Source organism: Malaya genurostris, chromosome 1 (assembly GCF_030247185.1).
Source record: "Malaya genurostris strain Urasoe2022 chromosome 1, Malgen_1.1, whole genome shotgun sequence".
Classification (NCBI taxonomy): domain Eukaryota; kingdom Metazoa; phylum Arthropoda; class Insecta; order Diptera; family Culicidae; genus Malaya; species Malaya genurostris.
This window is the reverse complement of record NC_080570.1, coordinates 78,910,327-78,929,685: the sequence shown is the minus strand read 5'-3', so window position 1 is coordinate 78,929,685 and position 19,359 is coordinate 78,910,327. Positions and strand designations below refer to the sequence as shown.

Below are 19,359 nucleotides of genomic sequence, written 5' to 3'. Positions count from 1 at the left end.
TTTGTCGACGTCCTATTCGACTATCCGCCCGAAACTACGTTCGACCTTCTCCGGACCCGCAAGTTGGTCTAAACCACTACCGGTATTCAAGTTACCACGTGCCGAGCAGCTGACTAGTATTCCTGGACACCGAACCGGCGAAATTTACCAAACCCATCACTGGTCTTCGAGCCACCACGTACCGAGTAGCCAGCCAGGATTCCCGGACACCGAACTAGCGAAATTGGTTAAACCCACCCACCGCCTGACTTAGAGTCTCCACGTGCATTCAGCTGGTATTCTCGGAACCCAGACCCCGAGACAAACAGTCAACCCGGACACTCTCTGGAATTACCGTCACCAATGACACCTGCGAGTCAACGAACAAACCAGCAGTAACAAGGTATGTTACTCTCTCTATCTCTCCTTTCCTTGATCAACACCTCGGGAAGACCACCAAGGGCCCCAACGTTCAACGATCGGCGCCGCAACCGTGCAAATTTGGCCATTCAATAAAATTGTAAAATTTATTTAATTTTCTTTTCCTTAAAAAAATAAGAGAGTCAATTCCTTTGATTTGGATGGTCTACTATTGTTCAGCGCGTGATCTCTTAAAGACAAAACCCCGGGTGAGTATGGTGTTCTGAGTCCTCTCGAGTACGTGGCCGACCCTGAGACAAAATAAGAGGTGAGCTAGCCGTGCGGTGTGTTCAACACAATAACTTTCAATCCTTAATGTCCCTGACTCAACTTTATTTTTCGACACATCCATGTAGTGCGAAGTGCGTGAAATCGCGGATCACCTACGCTCGACGGAAATCCCAAAAACATTTTCAATTAAGTTCAAGCATATTAATTCTGAGAATATGTTTCACACGGACGGATCACGAATTGAAGAGGCTACTGGATTTGGTATGTCCAACAATAATGTTTCGGTTTCATTTAGGCTTCAAGAACCTGCATCTTGCCAACGGGTAAGCTTCTTGGGATGAAAATGATCTGGGTCGGTGGATGCACTCAATTATTCCCGAAGGTTCAGGGGGCATGGTACGACTAAGACATGGTTTAGGGGACTGAATGTGAGTAGAGATTTCATTTGTGTGATGTTCAGACTTATGTCCAAACGCTACACGTTAGACGCACATCTCTTTTGTATCGAACTCGATGTATTGATACAAACAAACCTAAAATAGTTACAATAGTGTGTGTACAGCTTAAACAGATTTTTTAAATGTAATTTATAGCAGCTAATCGTTTGATAAAACCAGTGTTTTTGAGTACATTAGCTAATGAATACCGTAATACTAATATGACATTTAAGAAAACTAGTAGTAATATATTTCATTACATACTAACCGTTGTGAATGTAGTTGAAATTTATTAGGTTCAAAATACTATATATTGCCTTACGAAATATAGCGTTATGGGTTAGCCGATGCCTTTCACGCAGCCCGCCTGGGATCGATTCCCAACTCCGCACATAGGGTCAGAAATTTTTTCTGGACAGAAGAGGCGAATGACCTTAATGTTAGAAACTTTATAATACAAACAAAAAAAGTTTGCAAAATGATTTCATGTAGTATTTGTGCGGTTCAAAATCGTAAATAAATGAAACTCATAGTTTTACTTTAATTTGGAACTATATTTCGTTTGATATTCACATTCTTTGGTATACCTAAAGCCTTACAATATAATTGGAAGACTGGAACAAACGCAGTTGCATCAAACTGTTATAATGAACCGAATGCAATATATCATTTCAATTTGAGCAAAGCAATTCAGTTCTGACGAGCGTAACAATGCTTTATTATACTTCCGCTCACGCCATCTGAAAAAATCTTGTACTGAATTGACTTACACTACACTAGACTCGTAGAAATAATCTAAATATCAACATTACACTGCAATTTCGCAATTATTGAAATAGAATGTACGAGGAATCCTTATTGTTCAGGTGATTATCATTGGAATTATCACATATGACATACACCTAATCAATATATTTCTAGTCTTCTAGCTTAAGCTTCTTCGCACGGTAAGATTCATTCTAGACCGCCATAGCACAAATATTTGATGTACACATATTCATCAATTCCGTACTTGGAACCTTCTCTTCCTATTCCAGATTCTTTAATTCCACCAAAAGCTGCTTCCGCAGCCGATATCAATCCTTCGTTAACGCCAATCATTCCGGTTTCCAGCAGCTTTGAAATTCTAAACACTTGATTCAAATCATTGCTGTAAAAGTAACCAGCCAGACCTCTTTGAGTTGCATTAGCTATTTGTAATGCTTCTTCTTCAGTTTTGAAACGAATAATTGATACCACTGGTCCAAAAATCTCTTCTCTATATAACTTCATGTCATCTCGAAGGTGGGATACAATCGTGGGCTCGAAATATAGCGCACCGTGCTCGGAAAGCTGACGACCACCTAATACCACATTAGCTCCTTTTTGTTTTGCGTCCTCTACGAATTGGGTCACCTTATTGATTTGTGCATGATTTATTAACGGACCGATTTGCACTCCATCGTGACTGCCATCTCCAATTTTTAGTGCTTTTATCTTCTCTGTCAAACGAGAGATAAATTCATCATGAACTTCATCCTGAATTAAAAATCTGTTTGCCGATATACAAGTTTGGCCGCAGTTTCTAAATTTGGAATTCATAGCTCCAATTACCGCTTTATCCAAATCAGCTGATTTAAATACAATAAATGGAGCATTTCCGCCCAGTTCCAATCCGATTCTTTTAATTCCATTTGCACATTGTTTATACAGTAGTTTACCAACTTCCGTTGAACCAGTAAACGAGATTGCTGCGACCTTCTCACTTTGGCAGAGCAGTTTCCCTACACTAGCAGCATTTTTACGACTGCTAGTAACAACATTAAGCACTCCCTTCGGAAATCCAGCTTCCTCTGCCAGTTTTGTTAATGCTAATGCTGTTAAAGGAGTGTCCTCGGCTGGTTTGATTACCACAGTACAACCGGCAGCAATAGCTGCGGATGCCTTACGAGTTATCATGGCATGTGGAAAATTCCAAGGCGTGATCAATCCTGCCACACCAATCGGTTGCTTCACCAGCATCATCTGCCGATTTGACTGGGGCGTAGGAACAATTTCACCATAAACGCGACGAGCTTCTTCGGCAAACCACTCAACAAAAGAATTTCCATATGTGATTTCTCCTTCGGATTCCGCGATTGGTTTTCCAGATTCTGCGGTCATAATTAGAGCAATCTCTTTACGGTTTTTTTCCAATAGTTGAAACCATTTCTACAATGATTGAAGCAAATTATTTTGCATAGCATGATCTCACAATTATTCTTATTAATGCAAACCTTCAGTAGAGCCGCTCTATCTTTAGCCGTACTATTGTGCCATTTCTTATCATAAAAAGCATTATGCGCAGCATCGATAGCATCATTTACGTCGTTTATATCCATGTCCGGTACTGTTCCCAGAACTTGTTCATTGGCGGGGTTTGTAACATCAAACGTTAAACCACTTCGTGCTCCAACCCATTTACCATTGATAAATGCATGATTTTGATGAAGGTGCATGGTACGCCGATTTAGACTGTTGCCGATCATTCTGGTCAACCCCAAATTCACTGCACGGTTCAGCGCGAATCGACCCAGTAACAAAGTAGCCATAACTTTCAATCCTTAATGTCCCTGACTCAACTTTATTTTTCGACACATCCATGTAGTGCGAAGTGCGTGAAATCGCGGATCACCTACGCTCGACGGAAATCCCAAAAACATTTTCAATTAAGTTCAAGCATATTAATTCTGAGAATATGTTTCACACGGACGGATCACGAATTGAAGAGGCTACTGGATTTGGTATGTCCAACAATAATGTTTCGGTTTCATTTAGGCTTCAAGAACCTGCATCTTGCCAACGGGTAAGCTTCTTGGGATGAAAATGATCTGGGTCGGTGGATGCACTCAATTATTCCCGAAGGTTCAGGGGGCATGGTACGACTAAGACATGGTTTAGGGGACTGAATGTGAGTAGAGATTTCATTTGTGTGATGTTCAGACTTATGTCCAAACGCTACACGTTAGACGCACATCTCTTTTGTATCGAACTCGATGTATTGATACAAACAAACCTAAAATAGTTACAATAGTGTGTGTACAGCTTAAACAGATTTTTTAAATGTAATTTATAGCAGCTAATCGTTTGATAAAACCAGTGTTTTTGAGTACATTAGCTAATGAATACCGTAATACTAATATGACATTTAAGAAAACTAGTAGTAATATATTTCATTACATACTAACCGTTGTGAATGTAGTTGAAATTTATTAGGTTCAAAATACTATATATTGCCTTACGAAATATAGCGTTATGGGTTAGCCGATGCCTTTCACGCAGCCCGCCTGGGATCGATTCCCAACTCCGCACATAGGGTCAGAAATTTTTTCTGGACAGAAGAGGCGAATGACCTTAATGTTAGAAACTTTATAATACAAACAAAAAAAGTTTGCAAAATGATTTCATGTAGTATTTGTGCGGTTCAAAATCGTAAATAAATGAAACTCATAGTTTTACTTTAATTTGGAACTATATTTCGTTTGATATTCACATTCTTTGGTATACCTAAAGCCTTACAATATAATTGGAAGACTGGAACAAACGCAGTTGCATCAAACTGTTATAATGAACCGAATGCAATATATCATTTCAATTTGAGCAAAGCAATTCAGTTCTGACGAGCGTAACAATGCTTTATTATACTTCCGCTCACGCCATCTGAAAAAATCTTGTACTGAATTGACTTACACTACACTAGACTCGTAGAAATAATCTAAATATCAACATTACACTGCAATTTCGCAATTATTGAAATAGAATGTACGAGGAATCCTTATTGTTCAGGTGATTATCATTGGAATTATCACATATGACATACACCTAATCAATATATTTCTAGTCTTCTAGCTTAAGCTTCTTCGCACGGTAAGATTCATTCTAGACCGCCATAGCACAAATATTTGATGTACACATATTCATCAATTCCGTACTTGGAACCTTCTCTTCCTATTCCAGATTCTTTAATTCCACCAAAAGCTGCTTCCGCAGCCGATATCAATCCTTCGTTAACGCCAATCATTCCGGTTTCCAGCAGCTTTGAAATTCTAAACACTTGATTCAAATCATTGCTGTAAAAGTAACCAGCCAGACCTCTTTGAGTTGCATTAGCTATTTGTAATGCTTCTTCTTCAGTTTTGAAACGAATAATTGATACCACTGGTCCAAAAATCTCTTCTCTATATAACTTCATGTCATCTCGAAGGTGGGATACAATCGTGGGCTCGAAATATAGCGCACCGTGCTCGGAAAGCTGACGACCACCTAATACCACATTAGCTCCTTTTTGTTTTGCGTCCTCTACGAATTGGGTCACCTTATTGATTTGTGCATGATTTATTAACGGACCGATTTGCACTCCATCGTGACTGCCATCTCCAATTTTTAGTGCTTTTATCTTCTCTGTCAAACGAGAGATAAATTCATCATGAACTTCATCCTGAATTAAAAATCTGTTTGCCGATATACAAGTTTGGCCGCAGTTTCTAAATTTGGAATTCATAGCTCCAATTACCGCTTTATCCAAATCAGCTGATTTAAATACAATAAATGGAGCATTTCCGCCCAGTTCCAATCCGATTCTTTTAATTCCATTTGCACATTGTTTATACAGTAGTTTACCAACTTCCGTTGAACCAGTAAACGAGATTGCTGCGACCTTCTCACTTTGGCAGAGCAGTTTCCCTACACTAGCAGCATTTTTACGACTGCTAGTAACAACATTAAGCACTCCCTTCGGAAATCCAGCTTCCTCTGCCAGTTTTGTTAATGCTAATGCTGTTAAAGGAGTGTCCTCGGCTGGTTTGATTACCACAGTACAACCGGCAGCAATAGCTGCGGATGCCTTACGAGTTATCATGGCATGTGGAAAATTCCAAGGCGTGATCAATCCTGCCACACCAATCGGTTGCTTCACCAGCATCATCTGTCGATTTGACTGGGGCGTAGGAACAATTTCACCATAAACGCGACGAGCTTCTTCGGCAAACCACTCAACAAAAGAATTTCCATATGTGATTTCTCCTTCGGATTCCGCGATTGGTTTTCCAGATTCTGCGGTCATAATTAGAGCAATCTCTTTACGGTTTTTTTCCAATAGTTGAAACCATTTCTACAATGATTGAAGCAAATTATTTTGCATAGCATGATCTCACAATTATTCTTATTAATGCAAACCTTCAGTAGAGCCGCTCTATCTTTAGCCGTACTATTGTGCCATTTCTTATCATAAAAAGCATTATGCGCAGCATCGATAGCATCATTTACGTCGTTTATATCCATGTCCGGTACTGTTCCCAGAACTTGTTCATTGGCGGGGTTTGTAACATCAAACGTTAAACCACTTCGTGCTCCAACCCATTTACCATTGATAAATGCATGATTTTGATGAAGGTGCATGGTACGCCGATTTAGACTGTTGCCGATTATTCTGGTCAACCCCAAATTCACTGCACGGTTCAGCGCGAATCGACCCAGTAACAAAGTAGCCATGATAACACAGCGGTTATTGATCTAATAAGGAAAAACGAATCTTGCTCAATGGCAGTTTCGATAACTTGTGCACACAAGCACAGATCTAATGTTGTATTGACAAGATCGATAGATGACAGTAACTTTCACTGACAAGAAATTCAACTCAAAATGCCCAAAATGCAACTACTACGACCTGAATGAAAATCTCAACTGAACGAACTGTCAAAATCATGTGTGACAAGGTCATATATATTACCAGTTATTATTTTCAATCTACTTCTATTCTCGGCACTGTTAGTTTGAGTAAAAACGTTCACGTGCGTGATAGAAGAACGAATTGATGTTTTCTCAGAGAAAAATTCAATATACCAGAGCGTCAGATGTCTAATGCGCATGATCGTTGAACAGTCTCTCACTCAGTACACTCAAAAAAATTCACACGTTGGCCTTATAGGAAAAAACACGTAGATTCCAATAATGGCTTTGTCATCGGAGTTTACATGATCTTCTTAACAATTATCGGATCATGATTGAATATGAAATGAATGTGCTCGCAATATGACGTCAGTTGAAAAACCTATAACAAACGATATAGGCAAAATTCCTTTTGACCCTTCTGAGGTATTTATCACATTGATTTTAGGATAAATACTTGCTCATTGATTTTGACGACAGTTATGAAGACTAGCTAATTTTTATTATACTTTCTGATCTAATATTAGTACAAAGCAGAAGTATAATTTATAAGCCAGTTTACTAAATGGCTTTACGAAACCAATCCCCAACAACTTATTTGTATGACCAATTAGTATTACGCGAATTCTGTGCTCCAAAAATACGAAACTGAAACTCAATTCAATTTTGTTTTGTTTTTCTACAGCGAAGTTCAAAAGGCAAAACCTCCAGATTGTGTTCCAGCACATCTATCACATCTTGATCTACTAGTTTCAGCTGAATTCATTCCTTAAAGGGAACAATGTTTGTTTCAGTTTAGCTACCCCGGAGAAAGGATCAGATCATACATTTAGAAGAATACGTTCTGAATTTCTGATATTTTTCACTAGTGATTCAACAGAAACGAAATTTTATGTCATTTAAAAGTAAAATTTTCAAAATATCTGCGTGCGAACCAAAATTTATCGCAATGTTATGTCCAATAGACCATGTAAGCTATTAGTTTTTAGTACCAATATACGTTATTAAAATTCAATATAGAACTTTATAGTAACAATTACATGAAAATAATGTGACTGTTCATCGAAAATTTCCTAACTGCTTTGTGTCAGTGCAGCTCATTTTAAGGGCACAGCTCTATTTTGTTATCTTGATAATGTATTTTCTTGTCATACCGGAAGTTAAACAATTTGTCTTGTAATTTTTTTTTCAGATTAAAATAAAACGTAATACAGTCCACACACGCGTTTTGTAAAACAAAATAATCCGAATTAACATTTGGTCAATATCAAGCCGGATATTGAATTGAGACATAGGAGACTAAGTTGTTGATTCCTGTTTGTGCACGAAACGGGAAATGTTTTGATTTGGTGATTGAGATCATCGAAAAAAGATTGCCGGTAAGGCAAAGTTATTGGATCGACACACGAATCGGTGTGAACGAATTGATTCTGGATGGCATAGGCCTAGGAAAACGATCAAATACTAGCTTGTGAAATATAAAATTAAAGTGGAATGCTGTTACGGTCAGCAAGTGCAAAAAAGACGCTGTTCACATCATCGCCGCTTAGTACATTGAATAACGTAAAAGTAGTTCATTCTCCAACGTTGACGGTTAAGGAGCAAAAAGAACAGCAATTGGTTCGTGAAGTGGCAGCGAAGATGGCGGATACTGTTGACGCTTTAATTCAATGTTGTCTTTCGACTGAGGGTAAAGTAAACAGGATTAGGCAAGCAATAGCACGAGCCGATTTTGATTACAATAAATTTGATATACACGCTTTGAATTTATACGTGCGAACTGTAGATGCGGCATACACTGAATATAGCGATTTCCAAAACCGAATTTATTTGACGGATCCTTCTAGAAGAAAAGAACATGAGAAACAATTTATTGATTTCGAAGAAACTTATGAGTTCGTCCGTATAGCACTGTGCAAGATGATCGCGAAGCATGATGAAGAAAAACAGGCGAGCTTAACAGCAGATAAACAGCACCAATTGTCGATGATTAAGAATATTTCGAATGATGGTGCAGGTGGCAGCAGTGTTGTTTCGCCACGTATTCCGTCTCTTTTGTTGCAGAACACACCTTTGCCGACATTCGACGGAAACTATGAAAATTGGTTCAGATTCAAGTCAATGTTTTGCGATATCGTCAACAAATGTGTCACGGATTCTCCCGCTACAAAACTGCACTATTTAGACAAATCTTTGGTGGGAAAGGCTCAAGGTGCTATCGACCAACAGACTATAAATGATAATAATTATGAGGGTGCTTGGAAGATCCTAACTGATAGGTTTGAGAATCTACCAATGGTGCTACATGGTCATGTGATGAAACTTTTGAATTTAAAACCAATGACCAAGGAATCGGCACAGGAGTTAAAAACATTAATTGATAACTGTGAGAAACGGGTTGGTTCTCTGGAATTTCATGAGCTAAAAATGGACGGTATGTCGGAAGTAATAATCATAACATTGTTGACCACCAAACTGGACTCTGAAACAAGAAAGTGTTGGGAGTCGACTATAGAGCACGGAGAATCACCAAACTATAAAGATACGATTGCCTTTCTACGCAAACGTAGCTATGTACTAGAACGGTGTGAGCAAATGTCAGGGATATCGAAAACTAAAGCAGCAAATGAAAAACCGAAAAGCAATGTGATAGCTAGTAAAACGCATTCAGTGCTTGTTCAGAAGTTCAACAGTTGTCCGATTTGTGAATTGAGTCATGTCGTAGACAATTGTGACGTATTCAAAAAAATGGGTATCAACGGTCGTTACGAAAAAGCCAAACAAGTCGGCTTATGTTTTTCTTGCCTAAAGAAGGGTCACAGAACCGCGAACTGCAAGTCCAATCAAGCTTGTACATCATGTTCAAAAAAGCATCATAGTTTGATGCACCCGGAGGAACACAAACCAGCGGTGTCCAACGAATTGAAAAAATCAGAAAATGAATTAGGAGCAGATTCTAGTGCAAAACCATTGATAACGGCAAAGTGCGTAATTCCAAGTTCAATGAAGCAGGTTTTGTTAGCGACAGCGGTGGTTGAATTAATTGATATGTGTGGTATGGCTCATCAGTGTCGAGCACTTCTTGATTCTGGTGCCATGGCGAATTTCTTGTCTGAGAGAATGGCTGATTTGTTAAGTCTTCCAAAAAAAATGGTAAACATTCCAGTGGTAGGCGTGAATGGAATGAAGTCCAAGGTCAAATTCAAAGTACAGGCAAAACTAAAATCCATGGCAATGGACTATGAGTGTAATTTGGAGTATTTAATAGTTCCACGGGTGACTGGTACATTACCAACGAAGAAAATAGATATTTCAAGATGGCCAATTCCTAGCGATATTGTACTAGCTGACAGAAAGTTCAACGATCCAAGCCGTGTTGATATGTTGATTGGCGCAGAAATGTTTTACGAGTTGCTTCAATCAGGCAAAACCAGAATGTCTAATGATCTTCCGTTGCTTCAAGACAGTGTTTTGGGTTGGTTAGTTGCCGGTCCAGTCCTCGAAGAGGAGGGATCCACAAATTCCGTGCGAATATGTCAAATTATTCCCGATGCTGAAGATGAATCAAATTTATACGAACTGTTGAAGCAGTTCTGGAAAATTGATGAGCAAGTGTCGAATGAACAAGTAGATCCGGACAATGACTGCGAAGTTCACTTTAAGAGAACACACACACGTACTGCCGATGGAAGATACGTTGTTATGCTACCCTTTCGAGACAATATTTGCGATCTGGGCGAATCTCGGATGCAAGCAAAAAGACGTTTTGAATTTCTGGAAAAAAGATTGGTTCAGAATCCGATGATGAAAAATATGTATGATAATTTTATTGATGAATACCTGGCATTGGGTCACTGTGTGGAGATAGACCAAAATGATAGAACACGTTCAAAGTCTGCCTATTTCCTTCCTCACCATTGTGTTTTAAAGCCGAACAGCTCTTCAACAAAACTCAGAGTTGTGTTCGACGCTTCTGCAAAAAGTGAGACCGGAATTTCATTAAACGATGTCATGAAGGTTGGTCCCACAGTTCAAAGCAGTCTCTTTGATATCATGCTACGGTTCAGAACATTTAAATTCGCTTTTTCGGCGGACGTGCCAAAAATGTATCGTCAAGTTTTAGTGCATGAACAACACAGAAAGTATCAGCGAATTCTTTTCAGAAAAGCTGCTTTAGATCCGTTGAAGGAGATTGAGCTAAATACGGTTACTTATGGAACGGCCGCAGCACCGTTCTTGGCGACACGAGCATTAAATCAGCTGGCAGATGATGAAAGGCTCAATTTTCCAAAAGCTAGTGCATTAGCAAAGAAGTCGTTTTACATTGATGATGTCTTGACTGGAGCCAACTCATTGGATGAAGCAATAGAATTACAGAAAGATTTGATCGCATTGCTTGGCAGAGGTGGTTTTGGACTTCACAAGTGGTGTGCGAATGATCCAAGGCTGTTAGAGGATATTCCACTGGAAGCGCAAGAGAAACTGATGAGATTTGAAGATTCCGACATCAACGGTGTGATAAAGACACTTGGTTTGTATTGGAATCCAACTGACGACCAATTTATGTTTCGTGTATTACCAATGTCTGAGAATTTGAAGAATCCTACGAAGCGTCAAGTCTTATCAGAAATGGCAAAAATTTTCGATCCACTCGGGTTACTTGCTCCGACGGTGCTTCTTCCTAAATTACTAATGCAGCAACTATGGAAAGATGAAAAAGATTGGGATGAACTAATACCTAAGAAATATCTGCATTCGTGGAATCGATTCCGTACCGAGCTTATTGATATTGGAACAGCAAAAATCGACCGATGTGTTACCACTGAATCTACTGATAAAATGGAGTTGCACGGGTTTGCTGACGCATCGGCTGTAGCCTATGGTTGCTGCATCTATATACGAAACCTAAAAAAATGTGGAAAGGCTGATTTGAAATTGATTTGTGCAAAATCTAGAGTTGCACCGATGAAGGAGTTGCAACGAAATGTCAAACCAGATGCCACGCCTGCTGAGATGACTATACCTCGTCTGGAACTATGTGCTGCTTTATTATTGGCATGCCACATGAAAGCAGTCAGTGAAGCTTTAGATGTCGAACCAGAACAAGTGTTTTTGTGGTCCGATTCGAAGACGTTATTTGTTGGTTACAACGGCTGAAACCTGAAACTTCAGTTTTTGTTCGGAATCATGTCGTAAAAATACATAAACATCAACCTAATGCTAATTGGAGACATGTGCCCTCGAAATCGAATCCTGCGGACCTCGTATCCAGAGGCTTATATCCCAAGGAGTTGATGAGTCATGATTTATGGTGGCATGGGCCATCATTCCTACAAACGTACGAAGGGTACAAAAACGAATACAATATCGAAGTAGAAGTTAATGAAGAACTTTGCGATGTTGTGATGCCGGTAGTGATACAGGAAAACCACCCGTACAAGTTGATAATGGGTTGTAGTAGTTATCGTCAATTACAACGTGTATTTGGTTACGTTGCGCGATTTATATTTAACTGCAAGACAAGAAGCTGCTTCCTCAAGCGTTCTGCCGGAAACCTAACAAAGATGGATCTAGAAGATGGATTGAAATTAATGGTAAAATGTGTGCAACATGCTGTTTATTCTGACGAAATTGAATGTATTCTGAAAAATAAGTCCGTTAAGGGAAAACTACGAAATTTGAATCCAGTCTTGAACGAGTATATCCTGCGAGTAGGAGGCCGCATTCGGCATTCTGATCTTTCTGCTGATCAGAAACATCCCATTATATTGCCAGAAAAGAATCATTTCACAGAAATTCTGATCGAGACACTTCACCGCGAACATCTTCATCTAGGTTTGAATGGATTATTATCAGTGGTGCGGGCGAAGTTTTGGCCAGTCAACGCAAAACGAACTATTCATCGAGTATTGCGAAGGTGCGTTAAGTGCTTTAGGATGAAACCAAAAATGACAGAACAATACATGGGAGATTTACCTAGAGTAAGAGTAACAGCTGCTCCACCATTCTCGCGAAGTGGGGTGGATTACGCAGGACCGTTGTATATTAAGCAAGGTCGTGCTAAGGTACCCTTGAAGGCATATGTTAGCCTTTTCATTTGTATGAGTACAAAGGCTATTCACCTAGAATTGGTAACATCTTTAACGACAGAAGGGTTTATGGGTGCTCTACATCGATTTGTCGGTCGACGTGGCAATGTATCAGATCTGTACTCGGACAATGGTACCAATTTTACGGGAGCATCTAAAGAACTGATCGAGCTGAGAAGACTGTTGAATTCGCAATCACTGGAAGAAAAACTGACTGAATTTTGCCAGAGACGGGAAACGAATTGGCATTTTATCGCTCCAAGGGCCCCGCACCAGGGAGGCCTCTGGGAATCAAATGTTAAAAGCATGAAAAATCACCTGTACAAATCCCTTTCTGAAAGTTATTTGACGTACGAAGAAATGAATACGTTATTGGTACAAATAGAAGCGATACTTAATTCGAGACCCTTAATGCCTATGAACGATGACCCGTTCGATTATGAGGCTCTTAGCCCTGGCCATTTTCTGATAGGCAGAGAATTAACATCAGTTGCAGAGCCCAACTACGAACATCTGAATGATGGATCTTTATCAAGATACCAATTGATACAGAAACGAAAACAATCATTTTGGAATCGTTGGTCTAACGAGTATATTGTTACTCTCCAGAAACGAGGTAAATGGTACAAGGAACCGGTTTTACTGCGAAAAGGATTGCTTGTAATCCTGCAAGAAGATCATGTGCCACCGCAACATTGGAAGTTGGGTCGGATCATCGAAACACATCCAGGAAAGGACGGTGTAACACGGATGGTAACTGTTCGTACAAGTACTGCCACTTACCTTAGAGCAACAACGAAAATCGCAGTACTTCCAATCGACGATAATAGTGTTGAGGCATCTACCTCACCTGGGGGAGAATGTTCATCGAAAATTTCCTAACTGCTTTGTGTCAGTGCAGCTCATTTTAAGGGCACAGCTCTATTTTGTTATCTTGATAATGTATTTTCTTGTCATACCGGAAGTTAAACAATTTGTCTTGTAATTTTTTTTTTCAGATTAAAATAAAACGTAATACAGTCCACACACGCGTTTTGTAAAACAAAATAATCCGAATTAACAGTGACTATTAAGTAAAATTTTGGTAAAAAGTAAGTTCAGATTGAATAAATTTTACTGTACAATTTAAATGAACCTGGTATAAATTTCACCAAATTATTCTATAGAATCTGCGCAAAAAGTGACGTAGATATTACGTGATACAAATGTGGACTAAGAGTTCATGACTTCATTCTGTGCTACGTTCACTTGTCAAAAATTTCCCATAAGAGTCCAGGTCGGCCAGCGCTTCCTTAGGTTTCATTCCATATTCCTGATGCACTTCGATGAAGATTCGTAGGAGGTGGTCAGGTGTCGTTGGAAGGCTTCTGATGCTAATAGCATTTTTATACTAGTTGGTGTCATACCCTCGATGCATACTGTAGGTTGTTGATTTTTCATGTATGACAAATACAGACGGACGACGTGCATTATTTTCGGGTCACGAAGCCTTGCTTTTAAGAAGCGTTCGTCACCATTTGCAGATTGTGAAGTAAGACGTACAATTGGAGGACGCATTGGATCAATTTCAAATTGGCTGTCTGTATTCATGTCCTGTGATATTGCAGACGTATTTATGTTCTGTGATATTGAAGATGTGTTCATATAGTTAGTGGATGGTGCAGCTTCGATGTCATTACTTCCTAAGACCGGAGTAGTGTTGTTTTGAATACTTCTTGTTCCTTTGTAAGGGTTGATTGTTTCACCTTTTTGAAAATTTATGAATTTTGAGGCAATATCTGCACCTGGATTCCCGGAGAATTGAACCCGTGCAGCTGCTAGTAAGTCTTTGTCCAAGGGTAAGGTATATTGTAATGACACATTATTGTTATTGTTGTGGCAGGTATTGTTACTATTAGTGTTCAAGTTGCTGTTGTAGTGCACATTATTGTCGTTGTTGTTGTTGTTGTTGCTGCTGTTGTTGTTGTTGTTGTTGTTGTTGTCGTGTTTGCTGTTGTTGGTGTAGTTGTTGTTTTTACTGCGTATACTGTAATTTGTATTATTTTGCTGTTTCCGCTTCCGATGTTTTCGTCTGAGGTTTGCTTTTTCTGCTTGTTTTTCTTGCAGTCGTCGAGTGCGCTGTTTTTTGTCATACTCGCTCCAGTCGCATTTCCATATTTTTTTGCTGCCGATGAAGCGCCAGCCTGACGTGACTTCCGAGTCAGCTTTTTCTTCCGGTGAAGGTTCAGCATACTGGGCACTGATTCCCATTTCTTCAGCAATACATGGATGAGCTTGAGGGACTTGCTCTTTCTTCATTATTGCTTCATTGCACAGTGCTTTGATGTCGTCCAAAAATTCTTTCGATAATAAGCTGCATGGTGGGTCGATACTTCTTATTTCATTAATATTTGTTTGCACGCCGTCAATTTTGTTTTCGAAAAAAGTAAACACTTTTTCAAAGTTTACTTCTGTCTTAGTGGATAGTTGCTTGTTGGCGGTTTTTATGTCAGCTAAAATAGTTTCGTCGCGTTCATTCAAAAGTGATGAAATGCGATTTATGACTTTACTGGCCGCGTTGCATGTATTAATGTTTACATTTTTTATGTCCGTTTCTAGCTTCAGCAAAAGAGATTCCATGCTGTCGAGAGCGTCATGTGATACTTTCATGCTTTTTATTTGTGCGAATAAAGCATGGTTTGCTTCAATTTGGGCACGGACTGTTTGGTTCAATTCCTGCTGTTGATGAATAAGTTTTTTCATTTGCAGTTCTTCGGCAAATTCCTGCTGACAGTCAATACAGAGAGGTACCATGAAGGTCCTTAATAATTCTTCGTGGTTTCTCTGTGTTCCCACGCAGGCTGCATGAAATTTTCGATTGCACTTTCCGTGACACTTCCAGAGATAGCGATTGTGGTAGACAGTACAATTACTAATTCCGCACTTCTCCATGTTTACGCGACGGTATGTTAAAAAATGATTACTATTTAAAAAAGAGTGCCTACTTGCACGTTTGCGTCGAAATAAAAAAGTTTAAATAAAATTATAAAAATATTTATATATATATACGCGCGCGATATACTGCGACACGAGTCCCGTGAACACGTCCGTTCGGTTGGACGGATGGACAAAGAAAAAGAATAAAAGAATAAATATCACATACGTTTTCACGTAGCATTGAAGTGAGGATCTGAGTGTACGGGTAAAATATTACGTTTAGATTCTATAGTTTAAAAGTAGCTTCCATAAGGTATAAGCAAAAAATGCTTAAGCTGGGTTATATCTATTCAATAGTAAGTTATTCACTCCACAGTTGAGTTTCACACAGTTTCTGGTTGAATACGGGTCATTAGTCTATTTCACTCTGAGCAAACAAACCCAACAGCGGGGTGGTTTTGCTTATTGTGTTTTGACAACAATAGTAAGGGCGAGTAAAAGAAATGGTTGAACCTGAATTCAATAACTTAAGTAGAAAGAAGTCAAAAAGTAGGTAGATTTTATTTTCAGTGTAGCTACGAAGACTGTTATGTACCTATATCGTTTAAGTCGAGGTGTTTAAGGTGCATAGGTTGATTCAACCTTCAGCGCTGGAATTGAACGAACAGCGTAACAAGAATTAGGCGTTTAATATTAATGATCCCTATCAGACTCAAATATATTACTCTTTTCATAAACAGTCGCATTCACAGTTCGAAAAAAACTTAAGAGTTTATGTCTTATAAGATGCACATAAATGAAGCGTCGTATTTCACACAAATTTATATTCAAGAGCATGTAAATGTGTGGTTTGAAAATTACATGGATTGGAATCGAATGAAATAAAAACAAAAGATAGATAGCAACAGCGCAACTTGAACCGAGTGACAGCCAGAGAAGCACATATCTGCTAAATGAATAATTGATACATATAAATCCATACAGCCGCACTTGGTAGCCGAGTGCAAATTACACTCGGAGCCTGTAAAATTCTGTACGATTGCAGTATTGCGACATTTCACAAGTTAAGTAGTTATGAATTGTATCGTTTGTAGAATTATGTTACCTGTAAAATTCATAATTTTTTTTCTGTGTGAGGTAACTTCCGGTTCCAAAGATAAAACAACTACATTCAATTTTGTCACCTAAGGTGAAACTGACTCACAAACTTAGATTCAAATGGAAACTTTTGCAATCCCATAGAAAACTTCTGACTTTTATCCAGGTCCGACTTCCGGTTACGGAATTACAGGACGATCAGCCGACTTTTAAATGGAGGCCTGTAGCGCCGATGATCATATGAAATTCGAGTCAGTTCGTCTTTATGTATTTATGCACTCACTTTTCTCGGAGACGGCTAAACCGATTTTCACAAACTTGGTTTCAAATAAAACTTAAGATCTCTCAGAAAAATGTTAAACTCTATACAAGCAGAGAAATGGAACTTGTTTAAAATAACAAATCAGTTAGTAGACTTTTAAATCTGATTCATGTTAATTTCAAACTATAATATGATTGTTTCAAATCATTTTCTCCCTTCAACATAACAAAGATATCTGTTCAATGTAAATAAATATTTTGGTCTTGCTAAACGAAAAAAAATAAATGTTCCAGCTGATTTTATTGTTTAAATAATTCATCTATATATTGTGTATCAACAAAAGTAGAGTTGATTTTATTGGTAATATCTATGTTGATTCAATTCTACTTTATCTTTATTTTAAGAACAAAATTGATTCATTTTATATGTTGTCTTATTTGTGTAATGATACAACAAAGTTTATTGTTCAAAAGAACTCAGCTGTTTTTTCAATCGTGAATGAACAGAAAAGTTTTTTACGCGTTTCCAAAGGTAAATTTTATCGACTTCTATATTTTTCAGCGGGCTTTTCAACAATCTAAGCATAAGTATTGATAATTGATAATATTAGCAGCTGCAATTAAACGTTTTCTTCACAACATATATTTGATGCAGGTCAAGCCCGTACCCAGGATTTCGTTTCGGGAGGGGCCCTAGGATAAAAAAATATGTTACAGAGGATTGCATATGGACATAATTTTCGGTTCGCCTTTTACCGGTGTTTCCAACAGACACTGGAACTATCATTAATAAGTATTTAAATTAAATTTGTACATGTGAACGAGAGAAGATTATTGTGTTACATTCTTAACGTTTACTGTCATGCCATTTCAGTCGCACATGTCAAAGATCTTCTAAATGTCCATATCTAGAACACAAAAATCCACAAGACTTGTGAAAGGTTTCAAGAAGTGATCCGAGATAGCTCCCTTACTCCGATTCGTGGAGAACGGAAAACATGTTCTTAATTTGTAGGTCATATTAGTTGATGGCCATACAAACTTGCTCTGGCTATACATGTTTCGGTATCAGGTCCCGGAAGTAGCGGTCTAAAATTCCAGAACGAAAATCACATCGATTTCTCAGAGATGATTTGAGGTTTGGAAACAGATAATAGTTCGAAGAGGCCAAATCAGGTGAACAAGGTGGATTGGCTAGTAACTGGAGCCCTAAACCCTTGATTATAACCGTAGTTGCGATGCTCATGTACTTCATGTAAGGCCCTTTCACAGCGATATTGGTATTTAATCGCTTTATTAATGCACGCTAATACTTGCATTGAGGTAATTCTCCAAAAGTATACCATGCCAATCCCAGAAACCCAGCCTTTTATGCACTCGTGCCGCTTCGAAGCACGACTTCAGTCCATTGTCGAGTAATCATGATGGTCTCAAGCGTTTAATAATCCATCCAAACATGTACTCGTTCGTCTTTTTAGTCCTAAATAAGTATATGAGGGATCCAGCGCAAGATAACTTCCTCATCTGCAGAATCTTGCCCAACTATAGTAAGTTCGCTCACTTTCACTTTCCGGTCATCCAGTACAATTTAGTGTCTTTTTTATTACCCAAGTAGCAATTAAAACTTGTTATAATTGTCATGTTTCACAATTGCTTCAATCGGTTATTTGTGTTTGATATGTTAGATAATTGATTCAACACGTTTTTGGTGGGGATGTAAAATTCAATCATATTGCTGCTTGTGAAACCAACTCAAAAACCTGAATGGATCAAGTTCCACATCCGGTTTTTCAACTGACTGTAGGACAAGATCATTTGAGCAGTTTCAATTCCGGTTTCCACTTAGCCAATATTACTGTAGTAAAACATAAGAAACAAGAAACTTGTTGCACATCATACAAGGAAAGTTCGCTTTTCCAATCGCATAATCGTTGCGAGAAGAGTTGATAAATTCAGTACTAGAACAATGTTTGCTACTTGGGTATTGTCGTTTAACCTCCATTTCATTTAGTTTTGACAGTGTTCGCTTCGCATCATTCATTATTATTCATTACTATTCTGATTTCGGGAGGGGCCAGGGCCCCTCGGACCCCCCCTCTGGGTACGTGACTGATGCAGGTTATCTCTGTCTTTACCAGAAGAACACCGGGTAAGGGAATCGAATCATCGGATAAAGTAATAAAAGATCATAAAAAGTAGTACTGCATTGATTGTGATATGTAATTGAATATTATAAATGTATG

General features: G+C 38.6%; 4 protein-coding genes across 17 annotated transcripts in view; 1 reads left to right on the top strand and 3 right to left on the bottom strand.

Annotated features, from left to right (window-relative positions):
* The window catches only part of LOC131440558 (protein unc-13 homolog 4B), a 128,121-nt gene that overhangs the window by 48,687 nt on the left and 60,075 nt on the right, over window positions 1-19,359 (bottom strand). The window lies entirely within an intron of this gene.
* The window catches only part of LOC131440560 (uncharacterized), a 92,546-nt gene that overhangs the window by 48,958 nt on the left and 24,229 nt on the right, over window positions 1-19,359 (top strand). For 4 of the 6 annotated variants that reach the window (XM_058611953.1, XM_058611952.1, XM_058611955.1 and 1 more), the window contains exon 1: window positions 8,449-13,932. The exons of the other annotated variants lie outside the window; for them this stretch is intronic. In XM_058611953.1, the coding sequence (XP_058467936.1) occupies window positions 8,673-11,909 (3,237 nt within the window). In that variant the 5' untranslated portion in view covers window positions 8,449-8,672 and the 3' untranslated portion in view covers window positions 11,910-13,932. Of the gene's footprint in view, window positions 1-8,448; window positions 13,933-19,359 lie in introns of those variants that run through there. 6 annotated transcript variants of the gene reach the window in all.
* LOC131440563 (succinate-semialdehyde dehydrogenase [NADP(+)] GabD-like) lies at window positions 1,601-3,655 on the bottom strand. The gene is made up of 2 exons (XM_058611957.1): window positions 3,323-3,655; window positions 1,601-3,257 (listed from the first exon to the last, which is right to left on the bottom strand). The coding sequence occupies exons 1-2, from the start codon at window positions 3,635-3,637 to the stop codon at window positions 2,022-2,024; spliced, it is 1,551 nt and encodes a 516-aa protein (XP_058467940.1). The 5' UTR covers window positions 3,638-3,655; the 3' UTR covers window positions 1,601-2,021.
* Window positions 4,539-6,792, bottom strand: LOC131440562 (succinate-semialdehyde dehydrogenase [NADP(+)] GabD-like). The gene is made up of 2 exons (XM_058611956.1): window positions 6,261-6,792; window positions 4,539-6,195 (listed from the first exon to the last, which is right to left on the bottom strand). Exons 1-2 carry the CDS (start codon window positions 6,573-6,575, stop codon window positions 4,960-4,962), a joined length of 1,551 nt encoding a protein of 516 aa, XP_058467939.1. The 5' UTR covers window positions 6,576-6,792; the 3' UTR covers window positions 4,539-4,959.

Coding starts and splice junctions, on each gene's coding strand:
- LOC131440563 (XM_058611957.1), bottom strand. CDS start 3,637: ATGGCTACTTTGTTACTGGGTCGATTCGCGCTGAACCGTGCAGTGAAT. Junction 3,258..3,322: donor ATAGAGCGGCTCTACTGAAG/GTTTGCATTAAT, acceptor CAATCATTGTAG/AAATGGTTTCAACTATTGGA.
- LOC131440562 (XM_058611956.1), bottom strand. CDS start 6,575: ATGGCTACTTTGTTACTGGGTCGATTCGCGCTGAACCGTGCAGTGAAT. Junction 6,196..6,260: donor ATAGAGCGGCTCTACTGAAG/GTTTGCATTAAT, acceptor CAATCATTGTAG/AAATGGTTTCAACTATTGGA.